Source organism: Mobula hypostoma, chromosome 1 (genome assembly GCF_963921235.1).
Source record: "Mobula hypostoma chromosome 1, sMobHyp1.1, whole genome shotgun sequence".
NCBI lineage: Eukaryota > Metazoa > Chordata > Chondrichthyes > Myliobatiformes > Myliobatidae > Mobula > Mobula hypostoma.
In genome coordinates, this window is record NC_086097.1 from 135258023 (window position 1) to 135283804 (window position 25782).

Below are 25782 nucleotides of genomic sequence, written 5' to 3' on the forward strand. Positions count from 1 at the left end.
TTTAGGAAGACCTTCTGTTCCAGACATGAGTTACATCCCTATAGTATGGACTAGAAACTTCACTGCCCTATGCACTTCTTAGGAAAGCACTGAGCGGTTTTGCAATAATAGTTGATTAAGCTTGTTGACTGCTTTCTCATTTTCTCTCCTGGGGATATCCTCAATGCAAAAAAAAATCTCTTTACAAGTAGTTATAATACAAAACGAACTGTAAGCTTGCATTAAATGTCAGCAGCTTAATTTTTGAAAGAATCTTTGGGATGATTTTATGTTTGTCACTCCTTGGCAGTTTGTAGCAACTTATTTCCAGGTGTACTTTAAAATGTTATATGGAATTCCTCTCTGATATATGAAGACTTCAGAGCATTAATGGACCGTTGAGAAGAGGCTACACTTAAGAAGAGAATGATAGAAGCAATGTTGGAGATTTTTTGCATTTTAAGGGTATTGTTAGCTGCAGCCCAATATGAACCATGCCAAGAGGTGACTGAATGATTAGAAAGAGTTTGGCCTTTATTGCAAGGAGGTTGGAACAGCAAACTGATAACTTTAGTGTAACCATGCTTGGAAACCTATTGTCTCCTTCCCTTAGTAAGCTGTATTTGTCCTGAGAAGCTGTAATGAAGGTTTACTCAATTGATTCCTTTTTCAGAGAAGGAGGTATTGATCAGAACGTATCCAAATTGTCTGGACTATCAAGTTACCTATTAGGTAATCTTTCTGGAATGTATGAACTTGAATTATCTTCGGCCCTGAAGACCTGAGATCACTCTGGTTTATCTACTGCAGCTCCTTTAAAATGATCTTCTGCAACAACTTTCCTCACTTTTGCCCTGAATCCAGGGCACACTCTCTTCTAATTACTGTCATCAGGGAGGAGGCACAGGGGCCTGAAACCTATGCTCAGCATTTTAGGAACAGCTTCTTCCCTTCTGCCATCAGATTTCTGAATGGTCCACGAACACCGCCTCATTTTTCCTTTATTTTGAACTATTTATTTTTATAATTTATAGCAATTTTATGTCTTTGCACTGCCACAAAACAACAAATTTCACATAACTTAAGTCAGCAATTTTAAATCTCATTCTCATCCTGAATTTCCAAGTAACTTTAATTTCTCCTGTATGGACAATAGTTTTCAGTGTGGCAAATCACACTAACCTCACTCATAATTAGAAAATGTTTCAGAGGACAAGGGGTATAGGAACATCAGTGGCAACAGAGTACTTCACATTTATTAGTGCTTTCCCTCTTCCAACCACTATTCACTTCAGTTCCTTGACCAGATAGAAGGAGTAATATTTTAATTTAAATTTGATATTAACTCTGACACTATAAATTTAATTTCATATGAAAAAGGCTGAAAAAAAACTTCTGTTGACTGAGCACCGTTATTAGCATGTAATAGCTGAACAGAATTTTAACTGGAGCCTACTTGTTCTCAGAGGTTAATATTGAATTGTTTTAATGTGGGTAATACTTCTTTAACATTGCCATTGGATTTGTATAATTTTGCCATAAATAGTGTTTTTACAGTAATAACTTATTAATATCTAATAAGCAAAACTACATGCTGAAATTAAAAATAATTAAATAGGAAGCTACATTGTATTTATATGTTGTAGGATTGTATCTAGTGAGAGATGGGAGAGCGCTGGATCAAATCTGGAAATTGAAAAAGATTCAGGAGATAAATGAAACTTTTTCTTAAATCAGCAGGATGTAGGGATGGAGATTCCACTGTCTGGGAGGGTGGGGGAAAGTAGATCTGGTACTAGCTTCCTTAAGGAATTGTAAGTATTTTGTTTGTTTCAATATGTATTAAATGTATTTACCATTTCTTTTAGACAATGGGGAAGGACCTATTGTCAGAGAAGATCAAGAATGGTGCTGATGCTGAAGGATGTGCTGCTTTTCCCAATTCATCTGCTTTATCCAACGTTAACATTGAGACAGGCTCGGACTTTGAGGAAAGGTGGTTTAAGAAGACTCACTATATTTTCCTGCCATGGTAGGGTGGGGAGAGAAAAGAAGAGCTTTGAGTATTGCAAATGTGGCTTGATCATTGCCAAGGAGACTGTGTTTATTGTGGACAGTTAAAGAAATGTGCTGCTTTGGTGAGTTGAGCAAAATGCAGAGCCCTCTAGGCCAGAGTGGTGAAGTACAAAACAAGATCACAGTCTTATGGTGGATTGATTATGCTTTGCACAGCCTTACTGAAGCAGTTGGATTTCAGAAGTGGCGTACGAAACAAGCTGATTTGTACTTTACCTCTGCAGAATTCATTGATAAAACACTGTTCACTTGAGTCCTGTCAGTGATATCGCTAGCAATGTGTTCAGAAAACAGGCGCTTGTTACTGTAAGACCTCTAGTATAATCCAGTCACCAGCTGTGTGAAGAGTAATCTTCTTGTACAGTGATTTCAGCATCTGTATTTAAAATATTCTAACAGCATGATTTTCTCCCCACAGTTTTATTACTATTTAATGTGATCCTAAATTTTCTGTAAATGGAGAACATGAGCAGAGGGAATAATTAAAGACAAGAGAAAATCTGCAGATGATGAAAATCTAAGCAACACAGCCAAAATGTTGGAGGAACTCAGCAGGCCAGGCAGGATCTATGGAAAAGAGTATAGTCAAAGTTTTGAGCTGAGACCCTTCAGCAGGACTGGAGGGAAAAAAGATGAGCCAGATGGAGGGAGGGAGGAAGAAACACGAGGTGATAGGTGAAATCGGGGGTGGGGGTAAAGAGCTGGGAAATTGGTAAAGGGCTGGAGCAGGGGGAATCTGACAGGACAGAAGGCTATGGAAGAAAGAGAAGTGGGAGGAGCACCAGAGGGGGTGATTGGCAGGTAAGGTGGGAGAGGGAATGGTAAGGGGAGGGAACATTACCGGAAGTGCGAGAAATCAATATTCATGCAATCAAGTTGGAGGATATCCAGACGGAATATAAGGTGTTGCTCCTCCAACCTGAGTGTGGCCTCATCACAACAGTAGAAGAGACCATGGACTGACATGTCCATGTAATAATTTAAATTTTGTTTCCCCACATTTTCTACTACACATTGTTGAGTTGTTATGTCACCTTGCTGTACATATAAACTTGGGTCATCAGGTTTGTGTTGTGAATACATACCGAACATGTAACTTAAACTGACATTCCCAGTGAAGTACAACAGGGATGCCACACTTTCAGAGGTGCTGCGCTTCAGTAGAGTGTTAAGTTAAGAATCTTTTAGCAGATTAAAGTGGTTGCAAAGTATCTTGTTACGCTGAATAAAGTGCTTGGCATTCTGCATGACCTGGCCCTCTTGATCCCTCATCTAGCATAAAATGGATTACTCTTTGTGAGAGCTTGCTGTGCACAATTTGGCCATTGCATTTCTGATATTACAATAATGAACATGCTTCATTGGTTGTAAAGTGCTTTGGGACATTCGAAGCTTGTGAAAGCCGTGTTCAAAATGCCTTAGAGATTAAAGTTCTTGCTGCTTATTAACAAGCAAGTTGTAGATGTAAAGGAGGGGGACGCAAATGAAGACTTCAAAAGTTAAGAGGATGTGATTATTATTATACTGGCTTGTTCTCTGAACATATGAGGTGAAAAGCCAGGGTTGTACAGAACTGTGGTGTTCTTGGGTTTGATAGTCTGTGTCCATTGGTTTCAGTCTACGTGTACGCAGGTCAGAGCCACCAGGATGTCCACACCTGATCACTGTTGAACGTTCCTTGCTTGAAATTCATGTCTGAGGTACTGATTGGGAATTGGTTTGAATGAATTTAACCTGGAGCAGTCCTAGAGTTAGGACCACAGAGCTCATGTGATTAGGATCTTGACCGATATTTAGATGGATCTGCCCACATTGATGCTGCGACTCACATACACTATGGAAGTTCCAGTTTCCTAAACTAACACAGCAACCTCTGTCCTCTACTTGAGCTGTGAGTACCCCTTCGGAGCCTAACGAAGCAGCTCTCAAACTTAGAAAATGGCTTCTGAGCCTGTGCCGGGTCAACCCTGTTGCAAGAACATTCGGTGCATTGGGATAGCAGGTTTTTAATTAGTATTTAGCTTCCGTGTTTTTAATTGAGTTTCAATTTGTTTATTGGTGTTTAAATATAAGACTTCTTATCAGTTTTTTTTTAAACTTTGTCTTCCTCTTTGAAACAGCTGCTGCTGATGGTCTGTGTCAGAGATCAGTAGGAGTGACACCAGTGTTAGATACCTGAGGACAGCTCAGCAGTTGTTGGAGTCATTGTGTGAGTGTAGCTGGCTTTCCTCACTGCTAGGGTCCCTGTCCTGTGCTGGTCCGCACTTGGGTGCCGTGCTGGAGCAGACAGCTAGTGAGGGGAAGAGGCAGCAGCCTCAGGATTGTGGATAGATGGATGTTGTGCAAAGTCCTGGGCCCACAAACCATGCAGGGGAAGAACACGTGCATGGTCTCAGCAGGTCAGTCAGCAACTGTGGAAAGTGAAACAGTTTCTCTCTCCACATAGAAACATAGAAACATAGAAACATAGAAACATAGAAACATAGAAAATAGGTGCAGGAGTAGGCCATTCGGCCCTTCGAGCCTGCACCGCCATTTATTATGATCATGGCTGATCATCCAACTCAGAACCCAGCCTTCCCTCCATACCCCCTGACCCCTGTAGCCACAAGGGCCATATCTAACTTCCTTTTAAACATAGCTAATGAACTGGCCTCAACAGTTTGCTGTGGCAGAGAATTCCACAGATTCACCACTCTCTGTGTGAAGAAGTTTTTCCTAACCTCGGTCCTAAAAGGCTTCCCCTCTATCCTCAAACTGTGACCCCTCGTTCTAGACCTCCCCAACATCGGGAACAATCTTCCTGCATCTAGCCTGTCCAATCCCTTTAGGATCTTATACGTTTCAATCAGATCCCCCCTCAATCTTCTAAATTCCAACGAGTACAAGCCCAGTTCATCCAGTCTTTCTTCATATGAAAGACCTGCCATCCCAGGAATCAATCTGGTGAACCTTCTTTGTACTCCCTCTATGGCAAAGATGTCTTTCCTCAGATTAGGGGACCAAAACTGCACACAATACTCCAGGTGTGGTCTCACCAAGGCCTTGTACAACTGCAGTAGTACCTCCCTGCTCCTGTACTCGAATCCTCTCGCTATAAATGCCAGCATACCGTTCGCCTTTTTCACCGCCTGCTGTACCTGCATGCCCACTTTCAATGACTGGTGTATAATGACACCCAGGTCTCGTTGCACCTCCCCTTTTCCTAATCGGCCACCATTCAGATAATAATCTGTTTTCCTATTTTTGCCACCAAAGTGGATAACTTCACATTTATCCACATTAAATTGCATCTGCCATGAGTTTGCCCACTCACCCAACCTATCCAAGTCACCCTGCATCCTCTTAGCATCCTCCTCACTGCTAACACTGCCACCCAGCTTCGTGTCATCCGCAAACTTGGAGATGCTGCATTTAATTCCCTCATCCAAGTCATTAATATATATTGTAAACAACTGGGGTCCCAGCACTGAGCCTTGCGGTACCCCACTAGTCACCGCCTGCCATTCTGAAAAGGTCCCGTTTATTCCCACTCTTTGCTTCCTGTCTGCTAACCAATTCTCCACCCACACCAATACCTTACCCCCAATACCGTGTGCTTTAAGTTTGCACACTAATCTCCTATGTGGGACCTTGTCAAAAGCCTTTTGAAAATCCAAATATACCACATCCACTGGTTCTCCCCTATCCACTCTACTAGTTACATCCTCAAAAAATTCTATGAGATTCGTCAGACATGATTTTCCTTTCACAAATCCATGCTGACTTTGTCCGATCATTTCACCGCTTTCCAAATGTGCTGTTATCACATCCTTGATAACTGACTCCAGCAGTTTCCCCACCACCGACGTTAGGCTAACCGGCCTATAATTCCCCGGTTTCTCTCTCCCTCCTTTTTTAAAAAGTGGGGTTACATTAGCCACCCTCCAATCCTCAGGAACTAGTCCAGAATCTAACGAGTTTTGAAAAATTATCACTAATGCATCCACTATTTCTTGGGCCACTTCCTTAAGCACTCTGGGATGCAGACCATCTGGCCCTGGGGATTTATCTGCCTTCAATCCCTTCAATTTACCTAACACCACTTCCCTACTAACATGTATTTCGCTCAGTTCCTCCATCTCACTGGACCCTCTGTCCCTTACTATTTCTGGAAGATTATTTATGTCCTCCTTAGTGAAGACAGAACCAAAGTAATTATTCAATTGGTCTGCCATGTCCTTGCTCCCCATAATCAATTCACCTGTTCTGTTTGCAGAACCAGTAACCAGTTTCCAGCATTTTCTGGTTTTCTTTCCGATTACCAGCATCTGCAGTTTTGTTTTTATTTCTCACATACATTAACTTGTTTTCCACTGTTCAGAAAGGAACATTTGAATAGGGGAATATTAAACCCCTTCCACTGAGTTTGATCTTTGCTGTTCTGTAGCTTGATCTATCGTTCTACACACTGTCACAACCCTGTCTAACAGTGAAACTCTGTGCCTTTTGAGAAAGTTTCAACTGAACCCTACCTCAGAAGCCCTTTGCGTGAAGAGGAGTCTCTTGACATCACCTTTCAGTTCAGTTTTAGTAAGGACCTCAGAAAGTCAAAATAGTTGAGGCCAAGTGATATGCAGTTGCAAGAAAAAGTTTGTAAACCCTTTGCAGTTACTTGGTTTTCTGTCTTAATTACTCATAAAATGTGGTCTGATGGTCATCTAAGTCACAATAATAGAGAAACGCAATCTGCCTAAATCAGGGGTGGCCAACCTGTGGCGCACTGGATGATTAGAAGTGGTGCATTGCACCCCAGTGATAATAATAAAAAAGTAAGCCTACTCATGCAAAAAGTATTAACCCAAAACCAATTTGTAGAAAAAAAATCTATAACAGGAATTCCAGTAGCTTAGAGCTAGAAATGGGTTTTACTGAGAATAAATCTAAAACTTAGCAATTATTTTTTGCGATTTTATTATTTCATGCATATCTTTTGGTGAATGTTATCATCTTTCACATTAATCTGTTTTTAATTTTAAAAAAATGTTCAATGAGTCAAACTAGGAAAGGACTTTTGTTCTGCAGTCGTTCCATAACTGTTGTTTGATCCTGAGGCGCCAGGCGTCTGCACCAGCGGTGCGTCGCAGGTTTTTGCCCGTCAGTTTACAATTGACACTCATGCTCTATGGAGTTGTGCTTTGTTCATCCTTTGTGAACATTTGCAGTTTTGTTCTTTTTCAAAAATTAAGCCTTGTTTTTACATTCATTTACCCTTCACAGTGCAAAAGAAAATGAGCAAAAGAAAAGCAGAAAGTGATAGTAAGCATGAATTCAGTGAACAGTGGGAAAATGAGTTCTTATTTATAGCGGGTCCGTCAGGAAAACGTTGTGCATTGTTTGTGAAAACACTTTCTCACATAATAGAAGACATGATCTTAATAGACACTATAAAACACAACATCAGACTGAAATAGACGGAAAACTGAAGCTAGTGTTTGGGTCTGAGTTATGGAAAGAATATGTGATTAAGAAAAAGGAAGAAATCAAAAGAAGACAAAATATATTTGTTTGGCGATGACAGAAGCATCCTACGAAATTGCTTTAGCGTTGGCCAAAAAGCGGAAGTCTTTCTCTGATGGAGAAGAAATTGTTAAGCCTCGTCTCCAAATATTTGCAAGATGTCTTGGTGATAAAAATATTGACAGGAAAGTAGACGAAATTGCTCTGTCAAAGCAAACAGTTACGAGACGCACCGAAGAACTCTGTCATTATGTATCTGAGCAACTGAAAGACCTCGTCCGTGCTTGTACTTTATTTTCTTTAGTTTTGGACGAATCTGCTGACTTATGTGATGTAGCCCAGTTAAGCATTTTTATAAGAGGAATTGATCATTTTAGCGTCTTTGAAGAACTTATCAGTCTTGAGTTGCTTCATGGAAAAACAAGAGGATCAGACATATTTCACAAAGTAAAATGCCTAGAAAATCTACAACTAGATTCTAGTAAACTCATCGGTGTTTGTACTGACGGAGGGCCGTCAATGATAGGTAAAGCCGCTGGGACTACAACTTGCTTGAATACTTTTTAGGTCGTCCTCTACTAAAATATCACTGCATTATACACCAAGAGTCACTGTGTGGAAAAACTTTTAAATTTGCAGCATGTTATTTACTGGTTGTGAAATGCGTGAATAAAATTAGAGCAAGAGGATCAAACAGACGAGAATTCAGAGAATATTGTGAAATGTTAGATTTGGAATATGGCGATCTCATCCTTCATTGTGAGGTGTGCTGGCTTTCGAGAGGACAGGTTCTGAGTAGATTTTGGAAACTGAAAAATACTTCATAATTTTCTAGAAGAGAAAAATGAGCTGCTTGAGGAAAGAGCCCTTTTAAGTGATAACAATTGGCGATTTGATTTAGCATTTTTAGTTGATGTTACCAGTCATCTCAGTGATGTAAATTTGAAACTCCAGGGCAAGAACAAATTGTTTCCTAGCTTAGTAAATGATATCAATGCATTCAAGATGAAGTTAAAACTGTTCACCTCTCAGTTAGAAAATAAGGATTTGAGCCAGTTTCTACACTTAAAAGAGCAGAGTGAATGTGCTGAAGATAATGGCAATTTTACAAAATATATTGAAAAAATCAGGTTATTGCAAGTCATTTGAAAGTCGTTTTTGTGATTTTGCTAAAGAAGAAGACTGCATACTTGCATTTATAAACCCATTTTCACTTAGTGAACAAAAACATCATGAAGATGCCTAGTAACATACAAATGGAACTTATTGACTTGAAAACAAGTTAATTATTGAACATGAAATTTGATGAGCTTCCCTCAGTCCCAAATGCTTCTGACATGATTAATTTCTGGCCATCATTACCCTGTGAACATTTTCCAGAACAAAGAAAATTTTCCCAGAGTTATATCTGTCGTTTTGGAACGATGTACAGATGTGAACAAGCATTTTCAACCATGAAATTGATTAAAAACAAAACGAGGTCATGATTGACATTCAAATTTGAAGAATTCTCTGCTACTCTCAGTAACTAATTTAACTCCAAACATTAAAAGCTTGGCGAAATCAAAACAGACTCAAAAGTCTCATTAAGGTAAGTAATGCTTATCTTGTTTTTATATTAAATCAATATATCATGTAAAAATGCTAAATATGTCTACATTAACATTTTTACAAGAAGTGAATGAGGGTACCAGAGTTGTATGGTGCATCTGAACTTGTGCGTGAAAAAATTGACGCATGGAATGTAAAAGGTTGGCCACCCCTGGCCTAAACTAATAACACACAAACAATTGTACTTTTCATGCCTTATTGAACACATTGTTCAATCATTCACAGTCTAGGCTGGAAAAAGTATGTGAATCCTTGTATTTAATAACTGGTAGAACCTCCTTTAGCAGCAGTTACCTCCACCAAACATTTCCTGTAGCTGCTGATCAGACTTGCATAACGGTGGGGAGGAATTTTAGATCGTTCCTCTACACAAAACTGTTCCAGTCCATCAATATTTCTGGTATACCTTGCATGATCAGCCCTCTTCAGGTTCTGCCAGAGCATCTCAATTGGATTAAGGTCTTGATTCTGACTTGGCCATTCCAAAACACAATTTTCTTCTTTTTAGACCATTCTGTTGTTGATTTATTCTTGTGTTTCGGATCATTGGCTTGTTGTATTATCCAACTTCTGTTCAGTTTCAAGTGACGGACTACTACGCTGACATTCTCCTGTGAAAAGTCTCGATACAATTTTGAATTCTTTGTTCCTTCAATAATTGCAAGCTGTCTAGGCCCTGAGGCAGCAAAGCAGCCCCAAACCATGATGCTCCTTCCAGCATGTTTCACACCTGGGATGAGGTTTTGGTGTTGGTGTGCAGTGCCCTTTATCCTCTAAACATAGCAGTGTGCATTTCTGCCAAAAAGGTCAACTTTTGTCTCATCTGTCCACAGAACATTGTCCCAGAAGCATTGTGGAACATCCAGTTGGTCATTTGCAAACTTCAGATGTGCAGCAATGTGTTTTTTGGAGAGCAGTGGTTTCCTCTGTGGTGTCCTACCATAAACACTGGTATTTTTCTTATAGTGGACATGTGAACAGAGACTTTAGCAAGTTCTAGGGATTTCTGCAGGTCTCTTGCTGTTACCCTTCGGTTCTTTTTCATCTCCTTCAGCATTGCATGCTGTGCTCTTGGTGTGATCTCTGCAGGACACCCTCTCCTTGGGAGAGTAGCAACAGTACAGAATTTCCTCCATTTGTAGACCATTTCTCTTACTGTGGACTGATGAACACTAAGGTCTTTGGAAATGCTTTTGTAGCCTTTTCCAGCTTCATGCATCTCCAACCCACACCTCCAATCTCATCTCATTGATTGGAATAACACACAAAATGCTGGAGGAACTCAGCAGGCCAGGCAGTGTATATGGAAAAGAGCAAACAGTTGACATTTTGGGCTGAGACCCTTCAGCAGGACTGGAAAAAAAAGATGAGAGGTCAGAGTAAGAAAGTTGGGGGAGAGGAGGAAGAAATACAGGGTAGTTAGTGATAGGTGAAACCAGTAGAGGGGGAAGGGTGAAGTAGAGTGCTGGGAAGTCGTTTGGTGAAAGAGAAAGAGAGGGGAGAATCTGATAGGAGAGGACAGAAGGCCATGGAAAAAAGGGAAGGGGGAGGAGCACCAGAGGGTGGTGATGGGCTGGTAAGGAGATAAAGTGAGAGAGGGGACCGGGGAATGGTGAATGAGATGGGGAGGAGGTTGGCAATTACTGGAAGTTCAAGAAATCGATGTTCTGCCATCAAGTTGGAGGCTACCCAGACGGAATACAAGGTGTTGCTCCTCCAACCTGAGTGTGGCCTCATCGCGGCAGTAGAGGAGGACGTGGACTGACCTGTCAGAAAGGGATTGGGAAGTAGAATTATAATGGATGGCCAACAGGAGATCCCTCTCCAAATGGCATTTGTAGAAGGCATTACCCCAGAGGTTCACATATTTTTTTGAATCTAGACTGTAATTTAAATGTTGTACTCAGTATTGACAAGAAGTACAATTGTTTGCATGTTATTAGTTTAGGCAGGTTGTTTTTGTCTATTATTGTGACCTAGATGAAGATCAGATCACATTTTATGAGTAATGAATGCAGAAAACCAGGTAACTACAAAGCATTTTCTTGCCACTTTAAACAGGGTTCATGGAGCAAATCAGAGTGGATGTGGGGAACCTGTTTCCTCTCAGTGGGGAGTGTGGGACAGAGGTACATTGTCACAGTGTAAAGGGTCATCTGTCATTAGGGTTAATATAAGGAGATCTTTCTTCACTTGGAGGGCTGTGAGTTATGATTTGACGATCAGATGAGAAAGGGTGTTAAGCCATTTCTTAATTACATTACAAACTGAGGAAATGGCTACCTGACAATGCTTTGCTATCTTCTAATAGCCTTCTCCTGCTTTGTAGGCATCATTTATTTTAATTTTCAGAGTGCTGGGCAGCTGCTTAGAGGAGCCCATGGGCTGCTGATTGTTGGGACAAGGTTTGAGGTATTTATAAAGCTTTGAAATTTGCATCACCTGGCCTTTCTTAACGATGACTGTGAACAAGCCATAGCCCTAACAAGCTAATTAACATCTGAGACCTTGGTAAAAGTAATCTGAGAGTTCAAATCTCTTGGGGTGCCCAAACTTTTGCATGGTGCTCCTTTCCTTTTTTTCCCACTCTAAAATTGTACAAAACAAAAATAATACACTAATCTTGCTTAAAATGTTGAAAAGAATGTTTCATCTTTAACTTTATGACTTTTGGAGATTAGTTCAACTTCTACTCAGTTAACTATTCGTAGTAACAGAAATTTTTGACCAGGGGTGCCTAAACACTTGCATGCCACTGTACCTGTTGAGATGGTCTACAACTTCACTTAAAATAGGCTTTTGTGATCTCTTCCTATCTCTGCAACACTGCATAACTCTGGAACATGCGAATTGTCTTGTGAGGGATGGTCAGAGAGACTGGATTTGTAGCCACTGGAGTCTAAAATGGTGAGAAGTGTCTTGAAATAAACATCCTGATGAGGTATTCACAGGGTGGATGTGGAGAAGATGGATCATCTTGTGGGAGAATCTCCAAACTGGAGTCACCATTTAAAAACAATGTGTTCCTCATTTGAGGTGAACATGGGGCACAATTTTCTCTGAGGGATGTACACCTTCAAATATGTTTTAAGGGGAGAGACAGATTGATTCTTGATAAGGTGAGAGGTTATTATCAGATCTTATCAGCATAGAATTGCTTTTTATTCCTTCTAATTTGCATGTTTGAAGGTTCCATAACCTCTGCCTTCTCCATTTCTGGCTGTTTCACTCTGATTTTAACTGGTGTACTGTTGGCAACTGTGCTTTCAGCTGCCTGGGCCCCAAGACTTGAATTCCCTCCCTAAACGCCACTGCCTTCCCTGGGTATGTATGTGTAGGAGGTTTATTTGATGTGTTGGGAAGGCTGGGAATATTGATGCCAAGATCTGGCAACCTTATGTTTATCCCTCACAAAGAAGTTAACAACTTTGTCAATGGGACAAACTAAAACTACGTTTCTGCTGAATGTTGACTGCAACCCAGATGTTGAGGGGATTCATTTTGTTCATCAAATCCTTTCAAGTGGAGTGCAGTCATGACCAACTTAAATAAGAAACAAATCCTCTGATTCCAAGTGTCCCACTTCATAAAAACAAAGCTTTTGAGCTTTTATTGGAGTATGGACCTGAAAATTCATAAAAGGATATATGAACATGATACTGTTTAAAAACAAAAATTCTCTGGCTGTTGGTGTTGCTGGCAAAGTCAGCAGTTATTCTTCAGCCTTGGTTACCTCATGAAGACTTAAATGAATGCAGTAGTTGGCAGCTCCACTAACATTCAATTTCTCTTGCATTATCGGTCTTTGGCATTCAGTGAAACATGTGCTGAGGTGTTCTGTACAGAAAACGATTTCCAAGAAGGAGGTAGTAATTACTTAATATACTGAAATATTTGTACAGCTAAATTATATTGAGTATTCTGTGTGGTTAAAGTGGTTGGGACCAGATTTCCAGGATTTGGGACCTGAGCCTGTTAAACAAGATTGGAACCCATGGCATTAAAGGAAAGCTACTAGCATGGGCCACAGTAGCATAGTGGTTAGCACGATACAGCTTAGGGTGCTGACATTCAGAATTCAATTCCAATGTCATCTGTAAGGAGTCTGTACATCTTCCCCATGGAATGCGTGGGTTTTTCTTTGGGAATTCCGCTTTCCTTCCACATTCCACAGGCATACTGACAGGTTAATTGGTTGTTGTAAATTGGCCCGTAATTAGGCAAGGGTTGAGTTAGGGGTTGCTGGGCGGTGCGGCTCAAAGGGCTGAGGAGCCTATTCCATGCTGTATCTCGATAGATAAATAAGACTGGATGACTGGCAGGAGTCATAGAGTGGGAATAAAGGGGTCTTTTCTGCTTGGTTGCTGGTGACTAGGGGTATTCTGCAAGGGTTGGTGTTGGGACCGCTTCTTTTCACAGATGTGAATTGATGGAACTGATGGCCTTCTGGTCAGGTTTGCCCACTATACCAGGATAAGTGGAGGGGCAGGTTGTGTTGAGGGATCAGGAAATCTGCAGAAGGGCTTAGATTAAGGGAATGGGCAAAGAAGTGGAGGTGGAATATCTAGTGAAGTATATGCTCATGCACTTTGGAAGAAGGAATAAAGGTATAGACTACTTTCTAAACGGGGAGAAAATTCAAAACTAAGTGACTCAAAGGGACTTGGGAGTCTTTGCGCCTTTCCCTCTGTGGGTTTGCTCTGGCCTTAACCAGTGTTTGGTTGAGACAACAGTTGGAATGAACTGTATGGCTTCCCCCTCTCTGACAATATTAATGTTATTTAGAAACACAAAAAACCTACAACACAATACAAGCCCTTCAGACCACAATGCTGTGCCGAACATGTCCTTACTTTAGAAATTACTTGGGGTTACCCATAGCCCTCTGTTTTTCTAAGCTCTATGTACCTATCCAGGAGTCTCTTAAAAGACCCTATCATATCCGCCTCCTCCACTGTTGCCGGCAGCCCATTCCACACACTCACCACTCTCTGCGTAAAAAATGTACCCCTGACATCTCCTCTGTACCTTCTTCCAAGCACCTTAAAACTGTGCCCTCTCGTGTTAGCCATTTCAGCCCTGCGAAAAAGCCTCTGGCTATCCACACAATCAATGCCTCTCATCATCTTATACACCCCTATCAGGTCACCTCTCATCCTCCGTCACTCCAAGGAGAAAAAGCCGAATTCACTCAGCTTATTCTCATAAGGCATGCTCCACAATCCAGGCAACACCCTTATAAGTCTCCTCTGCACCCTTTCTATGGTTTCCACATCCTTCCTGTAATGAGGCAACCAGAACTGAGCACAGTACTCCAAGTGGGGTCTGACCAGGGTCCTATATAGCTGCAACTTTACCTCTCGGCTCCTAAACTCAATCCCATGGTTGGTGAAGGCCAAGGCACCATATGACTTCTTAACCACAGAGTCAACCTGTGTAGCAGCTTTGAATGTCCTATGGACTCGGATCCAAAGATCCCTCTGATCCTCCACACTACCAAGAGTCTTACCATTAATACTATATTCTGCCATCATATTTGACCTACCAAAATGAACCACCTCACACTTATCTGGGTTGAACTCCATCTGCCACTTCTCAGCCCAGTTTTGTATCCTATCAATGTCCCGCTGTAACCTCTGACAACCCTCCACACTATCCACAACACCCCCAACCTTTGTGACATCAGCAAATTTACTAATCCATCCCTCCACTTCCTCAACCAGGTCATTTATAAAAATCACGAAGAGTAAGGGTCCCAGAACAGATCTCTAAGGCACACCGCTAGTCACCAACCTCCATGCAGAATATGACTATCTACAACCAACACACATAAAAGTTGCTGGTGAACGCAGCAGGCCAGGCAGCATCTCTAGGAAGAGGTGCAGTCGACGTTTCAGGCCGAGACCCTTCTGACGAAAACGGACTGACGAAAGGTCTCGGCCTGAAACTTCGACTGCACCTCTTCCTAGAGATGCTGCCTGGCCTGCTGCGCTCACCAGCAACTTTTATGTGTGTTGCTTGAATTTCCAGCATCTGCAGAATTCCTGTTGTTTGCCTATCTACAACCGCTCTTTGCCTTCTGTGGGCAAGCCAGTTCTGGATCCACAAAGCAATTTCCTCTTGGATCCCATGCCTCCTTACTTTCTCAATAAGTCTGGCATGGGGTATCTTGTCAAATGCCTTGTTGAAATCCATATACATTACATCCACTGCTCTACCTTCATCAATATGTTTAGCCACATCCTCAAAGAATTCAATCAGGCTCATAAGGCATGCTGACTATTCCTAATCATATTATGCCTCTCCAAATGTTCATAAATCCTGCCTCTCCAGATCTTTTCCATTAACTTACCAACCAGTGAAGTAAGACTCACTGGTCTATAATTTTCTGGGCTATCTCTACTCCCTTTCTTGAATAAGGGAACAACATCTGCAACCCTCCAATCCTCCAGAACCTCTCCCATCTCCATTGATAATAAAAGATCATCACCAGAGGCTCAGCAATCTCCTCCCTCGCCTCCCACATTAGCCTGGGGTACGTCTCATCTGGTCCCGGTGACTTATCCAACTTGATGCTTTCCAAAAGCTCCAGCACAAATTCTTTCTTAATGTCTATATGCTTAAGCTTTTCAGTCTGCTGTAAGTCATCTCTACAATTGCTATGGTCCTTTTCCATAGTGAAAACTGAAGCAAAGTATTCATTAAGTACCTCTGCTATCTCCTCCGGTTCCATACACACTTTTCCACTGTCACACTTGATTGGTCCTATTCTCCCACGTCTTATCATCTTGCTCTTCACATACTTGTAGAATCCCTTGGGGTTTACCAAGACCTCCTCATGGCCTCTTCTGGCTCTCCTAATTTCATTCTTAAGCTCCTTCCTGCTAGCCTTATAATCTTCTAGATCTCTATCTTTACCTAGTTTTTTGAACCTTTTGTATGCTTTTCTTTTCTTCTTGACTAGATTTACAACAGCCTTTGTACATCACAGTTCCTGTACCCTACATTCCTTTCCCTGTATGATTGGAACATACCCATGCAGAACCCCACACAAATATCTCCTGAACATTTGCCACATTTCTGCCGTACATTTCCCTGAGAACATCTGTTCCCAATTTATGCTTCTAAGTTACTGCCTGATAGTCTCATATTTCCCTTACTCCAATTAAACGCTTTCCTAACTTGTCTGTTCCTATCCCTCTCTAATTCTATGGTAAAGGAGATAGAATTGTAGTCACTATCTCTAAAATGCTTTCCCACTGAGAGATCTGACTTCTGACCAGGTTCATTTCCCAATACCAGATCAAGTACAGCCTCTCCTCTTCTAGGCTTATCTACATATTCTGTCAAGAAACCTTCCTGAACACACCTAACAAACTCCACCCCATCTAAACCTCTTTTTCTAAGGAGATGCCAATCAATATTTGGGAAATTAAGATCTCCCACTGTGACAAACCTGTTATTATTACACCTTTCCAGAATCTGTCTCCCTATCTGGCCTCGATGTCCTTGTTACTATTGGGTGGTCTATAAAAAAACAACCAGTAGAATTATTGACCCCTTCCTGTTCCTGACTTCCATCCACAGTGACTCAGTAGACATTCCCTCCAAGACTTCTTCCTTTTCTGCAGCCGTGACTATCTCTGATCAACAGTGACACGCCCCTGCCTCTTTTGCCTCCCTCTCTGTCCTTCCTGAAACACCTAAAGCCTGGCACTCTTAAGTAACCATTCCTGCCCCTGAGCCATCTAAGTCTCTGTAATGGCCACAACATCACTGCTCCAAGTACTGATCCACGCTCAAAGCTCATCCGCTTTGTTCAGAATACTCCTTGTATTAAAATAGACACATCTCAAATCATCAGTCTGAGCACATCCCTTTTCTATCACCTGCCTATCCTCCCTCTCGCACTGTCTACAAGCCTTCTCTACTTGTGAGCCAACCGCCCCTTCCTCCGTCTCTTCATTTTGGTTCCCACCCCCCTGCAATTCTAGTTTAAGCTCTCCCCAATAGCCTTTGCAAACCTCCCAGCCAGGATATTGGTCCCCCTTGGATTCAAATGCAACCTATCCTTTTTGTCCAGGTCATGCCTGCCCCAAAAGAGGTCCCAATGATCCAGAAATCTGAATCCCTGCCCCCTACTCCAATCCCTCAGCCACGTATTTGTCCTCCACCTCATTCTATTCCTATTCTCCCTGTCGTGTGGCAGAGGCAGTAATCCGAGATTACTACCTTTGTGATCCTGATTCTCAACTTCCTTCCTAACTCCCTGTAGTCTGTTTTCAGGACCTCCTCCCTTTTCCTATCTATGTCGTTGGTATCAGTATGTACCATGACCTCTGGCTGTTCACCTTCCCACTTCAAGATATTGTGGACGCGATCAGAAACATCCTGACAAAGTAGGCAGCTGGAGCAGGTCCCTGTCTGTTGCCAGGTGGAAGGGTCCTTCCTGTGCTGGACAATGAGGGGTGGGGGCTGTCTACCAATGCTGAGGGACAGCCACGCTGTGTCACTGCTGGTTCCTCACTAAGGGGCGGGGAATGGGGAAAGTTGGGTGGGTTGCTAAGGTTGGTCAGGCTGCTGAAGGGGTCAGAGTCAGTGTTGGTGTTGCAATTCCCGGGCCACAAGGCTGCTAGAGTGGTGTAGGGTCGTTGCTGGCTTTTCCCTAGGGAGCACCCCCTCCCCTGAGCTAAACTCCTTCATCACTGGGGCTGAGACTAGAGCTGGCAGAACTCCTCAACAAAACACTCCACAATGTGGCTGGAATAGAGGGTGATGAATTTCTCACAGACCTGTGCTGACAGCCAACTATAACTGTAGGCAGAGAAGTACCAGGTCAAACTTCAACCAGGACGGAACAAAACGATGTCTATTCTGTGCCACACCAATCGATGATAAAAGAAGCCTTTTACTTACATGGACTGTTTTTACCAGTGACTAGTGGGATCTAGCTTCCCTCTAATAAGAAGGTTGTGGGTTCAGGTACCACTGCACAGAACACAGGCTGACAGTCCCAGTGCATCATCAAGGGAGTACAACACTGTTGAAGGTGCTGGATTCAGATGGAGTATCATACCAACGTCCTGTCTGTTCTCTCAGGGAGAGTAAAGTACACTTTTTTGAAGAGTAGGGAAGTGCTCCTGAGGCTGACATTTATTGTTCACTATAGCAGATTATCTGAACATTACACTGCTGCCTGAAGGAGCTTGCTTTACACAAACTGGTTTAGAGCAGTACCCATTTTACAACAGTTTTCAGAAGTACTCTCCCCTTCAGAATTCAGGAAGGGGAGGTTGGGAGAAAACAGACCAGTCCTCACTGAGGGGTCAGCAGTGGAAAAGGAGAGCAGCTGCAAGTTGCTGGACATCAACGTCTCAGATAATTCATCCAGGGCCCAACACATTGATGCAATCATGGAGAAGGCATGCCAGCAGCTATAATTCATTGGGAGTTTGAGGAGGTTTGGTATGTAATCAAAAATTCTAGCAAATTTCTACAGATGTACTGTGGAGAGCATTCTGTCACCATCTGGTATGGAGCCTCCATTGCACAGGAGCAGGAGAGGCTGCAGAGGGTTGTAAACTCAAACCAGCTCCATTACACGCACAGCCCTCTCCACTATTGAGGTAGAGTCTCAAGAAGGCAGTTAAGTCTCTCAACATTTCAGAAACAGATTCTTCCTCTCTGCAAGCAGACTTCTGAATAGTCCATGAACTCTACCTGACTATTCCTCTTTCGCATTACTTATTGGTAATTTATATAAAACACATCTCAGTAATAAAGCTAATTCTGAAGGAGGTTGGTTTCTCTGGAGCGGCCTAGGCTGTTGGGAGATCTGATAGAGGGTTATAAGTTTACGAGTCATAGATAGAGTAGACAGCGGATATCTTTTCCCCAGGATTGAAATGGCTTAATTCCAGAGGGCATGCTTTTAAGCTGAGAGGGCTATTTTCAAAGGAGATGTGCAGGGCAAGTTGTTTTACACAGAGTGCCAGGAATGCACTGCCAGGCTGGTGGTGGAGGCAAATCAATTGTGTTATTCAGAAAATGGAAGGATATGGACTTTGCATAGGCAGAAGGCATTGGTTTAGATGGACATTTGACTCCTTTGCCAGTCAGCCCGCACCCCCACCTGAATCCTTGCCTGCTTTTGCCCCATCTCTTCTCGTCAACTCTTACAGTAGATGGCTACCTGCCGTCTACTCTTACAGTCCAAATGAATATCCTGACCCAAAAAGTTGACTGTTCATTTCCCTCCACAGATGCTGCCTGACCTACTAAGTTCCTCCAGTAGTTATTTGCTCCAGATTTTGGCATCTACATTTCAGAAGTACTGCATTCATTGGCTGTAAAGGGCCCTTGGATATCCCGAAGTGAATGGCATTTGTTTTTAAAGTTTTTCCTTTCTCCCTACTCACATTTCTTAATAACCACATTGCAGTTTGAAGGCCTGGAGTTCCACTCACCTGCAAGTTCCTGCTAATACATACAGGCAGTCTATGATGACAAAGTTTTCCTGAACTTGGCCTGAGAATTCCTTTGCTCACCTTTGCACAGTAGAGATCACCAGAAACCTGTCAGATCTGTCCTATATTCTGCACCACAAAAGAGAGGGGAAGAGTCTTTTAAAAAAGTCTCAACAATGTGAAGCAACAAACAGTGTGCTGGAGGAACTCAGTGGGTTGAGCAGCATCTGGGGGTGGGGTGGGGAGAGGAATTGTTGAGCTCCTCCAGTAGCTGTTTGGTGCTCCAGATTCCAACACTTGCAGTGTGTTGTGTCTCGCCAATGTGAAGTTGCCCACCGCCTTACCTGTTTCCAAATCAATTATTTATTGTTTTCCGATGTGTGTATTCTGGTTTGTTATCACAGACATCTGTACTCCAAAACTGGTATCTTACACATCCCTCATTTGCATCACATCACCTTTGGCAGCCTTGGAACCTTGGCATTCCCTCATCACATGATGGTTAGTAACATAGCCAGTTGGAAATTCAGAGATTGGGGTGAACGTCATACTCTCATAGTCTCAACAATGTGAAGCAGCAAACATTGTTGCTCCATAGGGAGCAGTCATGGTGACTGGATTTAAAAGGAAGTTAGACAAATGCATGAGAGGGACTGGAGTGGAAAGATGTGATGGCAGGGATGAGGAGGGAGGAATGAAAGTAGAAGAATAATCAGAATAAAGTTCACAGGCTATAGTTCTGTTCTCTACTGAAATATATCTCACTTTACCCCTCTCCCTTCTTTCAGGATACTTTAGAAGTCATTGATCATTATTCCAGTAACATAGAACCATATAATCTTTACAGCAAGGAAGGCCCATTGGCCCATTGAATTTGTTCTGGAAAAGCAATCCAGTCAGTTCCACTCTCCTGTCCGTGCCCCACAGCCCCCTTTGAACGTAACAATTGAATCTGCTGACATGCTCCACATTTCAATCACTTGTTACATTTTGTCGTTTCTCCATTCACCTTTATTCCACTATGACACTGTTAGTACCGCAGAGCTTCAGTGACTCGGTTCAGTCCTGACTTCTGGCACTGTCTGTGTGGAGTTTGCATGTTCTCCTGTGGGCTTTCCCTGGCTGTACTGGTTTCCTCCTCCTCCATCGCAAAATGTGCATGTAAGTTGTCCCCTGAGTGCAGGGGGCCAGCTGTTGAGAATGTGGTGATAATATTTCAGGGACTGTCCTGTCGTTCAGCCACCTCATATGATTGAGGGTGGTAAGAGCAGGTGAAATGATGTTTACACTACAAGGCTTTCATTATTTCATATAATTTTACCTGCAAAGTGAGGACTGTTATCACTTGAGATTTTCTCGGGATTCCAAACCTAAGAATAAATTCTCATAATAAAAATTATCAACAGTTATGCCATCATTTCTTTGAGCTGGATAACTTTTACCCATGGAGAAAACAAACAAAATAACAGGTGCACAATCACAGCCCATACATTTGGGTAACTGCACAAAGCCCATTTGGAGATGCACAAATGAATTCGGAGGGGAATTGAGGATTATGTCTCTGCCAAATCATACAGTGGCTGCTGCTTTTCTTGCTATAGTCGAGAATTACCATTTTCGATTACTGTATACCCATCACCCTTTTGTCTTGCTGTAATTGTACTAGTTCATCAAAGAATTTAGAAATATAGGCAGCCTAATCACACTGGAGCGCTATGTGGCCATACTGATCTGTCATTGCAAAGGAGCCGGTTTGTTTGTTCCCTCTGAAGTTATTTCATCCTTCGTGTTAGTGTGAGTCGCATGGTTTGTAACAACAATTCTAGGAAGAAATTGAAAAGCAGGAAAAGGTTCATAGTTAGTTCACCTTGTTTTATCAGAGTTTCGAAGGGGTGAAAAACTCAAGCTGTTTTCATAATTGCCCACTGTCATGTGGCGAGACGAGATTTAGTGTAATTATTTACAGGAACACTAACTGCAAGGCTGCAGGCTCTTGTTAAGGTAAAAGGGTTCAGCTGCTTGAGCAGAACAGGAGGGAAGGCAGCTGGGCCACTCAGCTGCCACATGAGGTGCACACACCACATTTTCGCTGAAACTTTTCCCAGTATCAGATCAAGAGGAAAAGCCGTCAAAGAAAATCTACACGTGCGCTTACATCAGGTGGCATTTTACAACGAGCAGAATTAAACCTGTACAGTTCAGGAACGGGTTAAAGTAAACAGCATAGTCTGTGGTGCTGGAGGTAGTAGAGGGAGTTGCCTTGGCCTCAGGACACCTTCGAACCGAGTAGCCAGGCTGTCCGCGGACAAAAATATACCCCTTGCGGACAATCCCATGTCCACTCCTACCGTGTCCACCGTCACATTTCCACATTTGTTGGATTAAAGAACTGTAAAAATCCACGCATTTAGAATAGCATCTAAACAGCTACACTGTTCAGAACAAAATTTACCAGTCACAAATGGGTAACATGAGCCATGTGTATAAAACAGGTAATGTTAAAACCAAAGTTTACAGTGAAATTTTAAGCAGAAGTTAATCTGGTAATGATTAGTCAAAGTTAGGTCACTGTCAATTTGATTAAATATAAAACAAAGCTATAATTTAAAATAGCATTAAAATTGTATTGGATAGCTATCGCAATACTTTTAAAACAATGTAAACTATTGCCCACAGGATATAGTGGAACAGCTGGGAAGTCTTATGCAGGTATTGTTCCTATTCTCCTTAACAGCTGTAATCCTTTGAGGCCATAATTGCTTTTGGCAATATTGTAAAACAGTCGCAATTTTACTTAACTCTTCTCATCTCACACAAGTAACAGTACAGTATAAGTTTTTCTTTAAGCAGCACACACAAAATGTTGGAGGAACTCAGCAGGCCAGGCAACATCTATAAAAAAGAGTAAACAGTCGATGTTTCGGGCCGCGACCTCGAAACATTGGCTAAACTCTTTCTCACAGATGCTGCCTGGCCTGCCGAGTTCCTCCAGCATTTTGTGTGTAGAGTTTGGATTTCCAGCATCTGCAGATCTTCTCTTGTTTGTAAAGTTTTTCTTTAACCTAGGTTGCCGATTGCGTCGCCTATGATCTGGGCCAACAATTACATGCTGGGCGGTACCAAATTAATTAGCTTGTTTATTTCGGCTTTTTTCTTAAAGATGTGCTGGGTGCGTTGACTACCGCTGTACCGCTGCATTCTTCGCGGCCCAGTATCGGTCCATGGCCCGAAGGTTTGGGACCACTGTTAGAATTGACTTATCACTACATTCATGTGAGGAAAATATGCGCTGTGTGTTTAATATTAAATTCGTTAGATAAACCCCTTTAGAATGAAATTGAGTGTATTAGCCACTTATAGTTGACTTATCACCTATGGATTTGTGAAAGGAAAATCATGTCTGACGAATCTCATAGAATTTTTTGAGGATGTAACTAGTAGAGTGGATAGGGGAGAACCAGTGGATGTGGTATATTTGGATTTTCAAAAGGCTTTTGACAAGGTCCCACATAGGAGATTAGTGTGCAAACTTAAAGCACACGGTATTGGGGGTAAGGTATTGGTGTGGGTGGAGAATTGGTTAGCAGACAGGAAGCAAAGAGTGGGAATAAACGGGACCTTTTCAGAATGGCAGGCGGTGACTAGTGGGGTACCGCAAGGCTCAGTGCTGGGACCCCAGTTGTTTACAATATATATTAATGACTTGGATGAGGGAATTAAATGCAGCATCTCCAAGTTTGCGGATGACACGAAGCTGGGTGGCAGTGTTAGCAGTGAGGAGGATGCTAAGAGGATGCAGGGTGACTTGGATAGGTTGGGTGAGTGGGCAAACTCATGGCAGATGCAATTTAATGTGGATAAATGTGAAGTTATCCACTTTGGTGGCAAAAATAGGAAAACAGATTATTATCTGAATGGTGGCCGATTAGGAAAAGGGGAGGTGCAACGAGACCTGGGTGTCATTATACACCAGTCATTGAAAGTGGGCATGCAGGTACAGCAGGCGGTGAAAAAGGCGAACGGTATGCTGGCATTTATAGCGAGAGGATTCGAGTACAGGAGCAGGGAGGTACTACTGCAGTTGTACAAGGCCTTGGTGAGACCACACCTGGAGTATTGTGTGCAGTTTTGGTCCCCTAATCTGAGGAAAGACATCTTTGCCATAGAGGGAGTACAAAGAAGGTTCACCAGATTGATTCCTGGGATGGCAGGTCTTTCATATGAAGAAAGACTGGATGAACTGGGCTTGTACTCGTTGGAATTTAGAAGATTGAGGGGGGATCTGATTGAAACGTATAAGATCCTAAAGGGATTGGACGGGCTAGATGCAGGAAGATTGTTCCCGATGTTGGGGAGGTCTAGAACGAGGGGTCACAGTTTGAGGATAGAGGGGAAGCCTTTTAGGACCGAGGTTAGGAAAAACTTCTTCACACAGAGAGTGGTGAATCTGTGGAATTCTCTGCCACAGCAAACTGTTGAGGCCAGTTCATTAGCTATGTTTAAAAGGAAGTTAGATATGGCCCTTGTGGCTACAGGGGTCAGGGGGTATGGAGGGAAGGCTGGGTTCTGAGTTGGATGATCAGCCATGATCATAATAAATGGCGGTGCAGGCTCGAAGGGCCGAATGGCCTACTCCTGCACCTATTTTCTATGTTTCTATGTTTCTATATTCCAGCTGTGATTAACCCCCCCCCCCACCGTGGTTGGTCGGTCCGCAAGAATATTGTTAATATTAAACCAGTCCGCGGTGCAAAAAAGGTTGGGGACCCCTGCTTTACAGCTTTGGGACAGGGGACTTTCACGCCACCATTCACGCACAATCGTTACGCACAAACATGCACGGAGACGCACACATTTTGGAATTCCTTTTTTAGCAACGCATTGACCGAATTTTCCTGTGCTTTGTGTGGGACCCGATCCAGACCACATGCGGGAAAGCTGTAGTGTTCTTTTAAACACTGCAGCTGTCCCGTGCCGTCAACTAGGGTGTTGACATACCTTGACTACTCCAAACAGGGAAATTGGGGTTCCAGCAGCAGACTCGGTCCGTTGATCAAATATAAGCAGCCTAGGATTTAGGACTGATTAGCTACCGAGGCTGAATTTCTTTCTCCTGTAGATCGAATTGAGGGTTAGCCATCTTGATGAAACCTCCTAGTAACTGTTATGGCCGATAGTAAAATAATCTAACTAAAACAACTGGGTCCGGAACACACACAATTTATGACTCAAACATTTTTATGTTACTTCTGCACAAGGGGAATAGCACGGCCCTGTCACCCACACTCTGCTGAAGCCAGGACAGAAAACTGCTATTTGGCTTATCAGTTCTAGATATTAACCATTTGGTAAATGTATATGTTTGAATTCCTTACTTGCAAGATCAATCACCATTCACAAACTTCAACGTCACAACCGGTGATATTTTGGAGTTAGTAAAGCAGGTTGCTAGGAACATCTCTCTGTTTTCCCTATCTCGTCCGTCTCCAGCATTCCCTGCTGTGTAAAGGGAGGCTATGTTCTTCCAGGTTGACACATTGCCGCAGTCATTCTCACCAATCTCATCCACAATGAGCAAGATTGGCTTCACCGGTTTCACTTCAAAGGTCTCTGTCTGGGCTTGACCACACACTGCCGTGGTCATCCTCACCTGAGTGTTGTCTTTAACCCTTGGCTTACCGCAACTTGAACAAGTAGTGAAATCCGGAAGCAGTTGATGAGAATGTGGGAAGGATAAAATGGCTTGGTGTAGGATTAGTGTAACTTGGTGGCTGATGACTGACATAGACATGCTAGGCTAAAGGGCCCGTTTCCATGCTACATCTATCTAGGACTAAAATTCTATAAATTAGTGCATGACCCTTCAGCATCGGGGATAATTTCTCTCTCCATCCATATCTTCCATGTATTTAAATATCTCCATCAAATCTCCTAGCAACATCCTGTTCCAGGGAGAACAATCCTAGCTTCCCCTTTCTAGAATTGATTTTTTTTTTAACCCACGTAGAATCTAAATTACATCTTCCCTTGCTGAGATTTTAGCAGAATCTTCCTTGGTGACTTACATTAATATCAGAATCAGGTTTGATGTCACCAGTATATGACATGTTAACCTAGCTGCAACAGTACAATACAATACATAATGAATATA

The 25782-nt window shown here is 42.4% G+C and overlaps 1 protein-coding gene across 1 annotated transcript in view; it reads left to right on the forward strand.

Moving 5' to 3' along the window:
• Window positions 1–4633, forward strand: part of zgc:101716 (uncharacterized protein LOC492784 homolog) — a 35757-nt gene extending 31124 nt beyond the window's left edge. The window contains exon 6 of the mRNA XM_063056228.1: window positions 1848–4633. Within this exon, the coding sequence (XP_062912298.1) occupies window positions 1848–2015 (168 nt within the window). The 3' untranslated portion in view covers window positions 2016–4633. The remainder of the gene's footprint in view (window positions 1–1847) is intronic.
• The last annotated feature ends 21149 nt before the right edge of the window (window positions 4634–25782 follow it).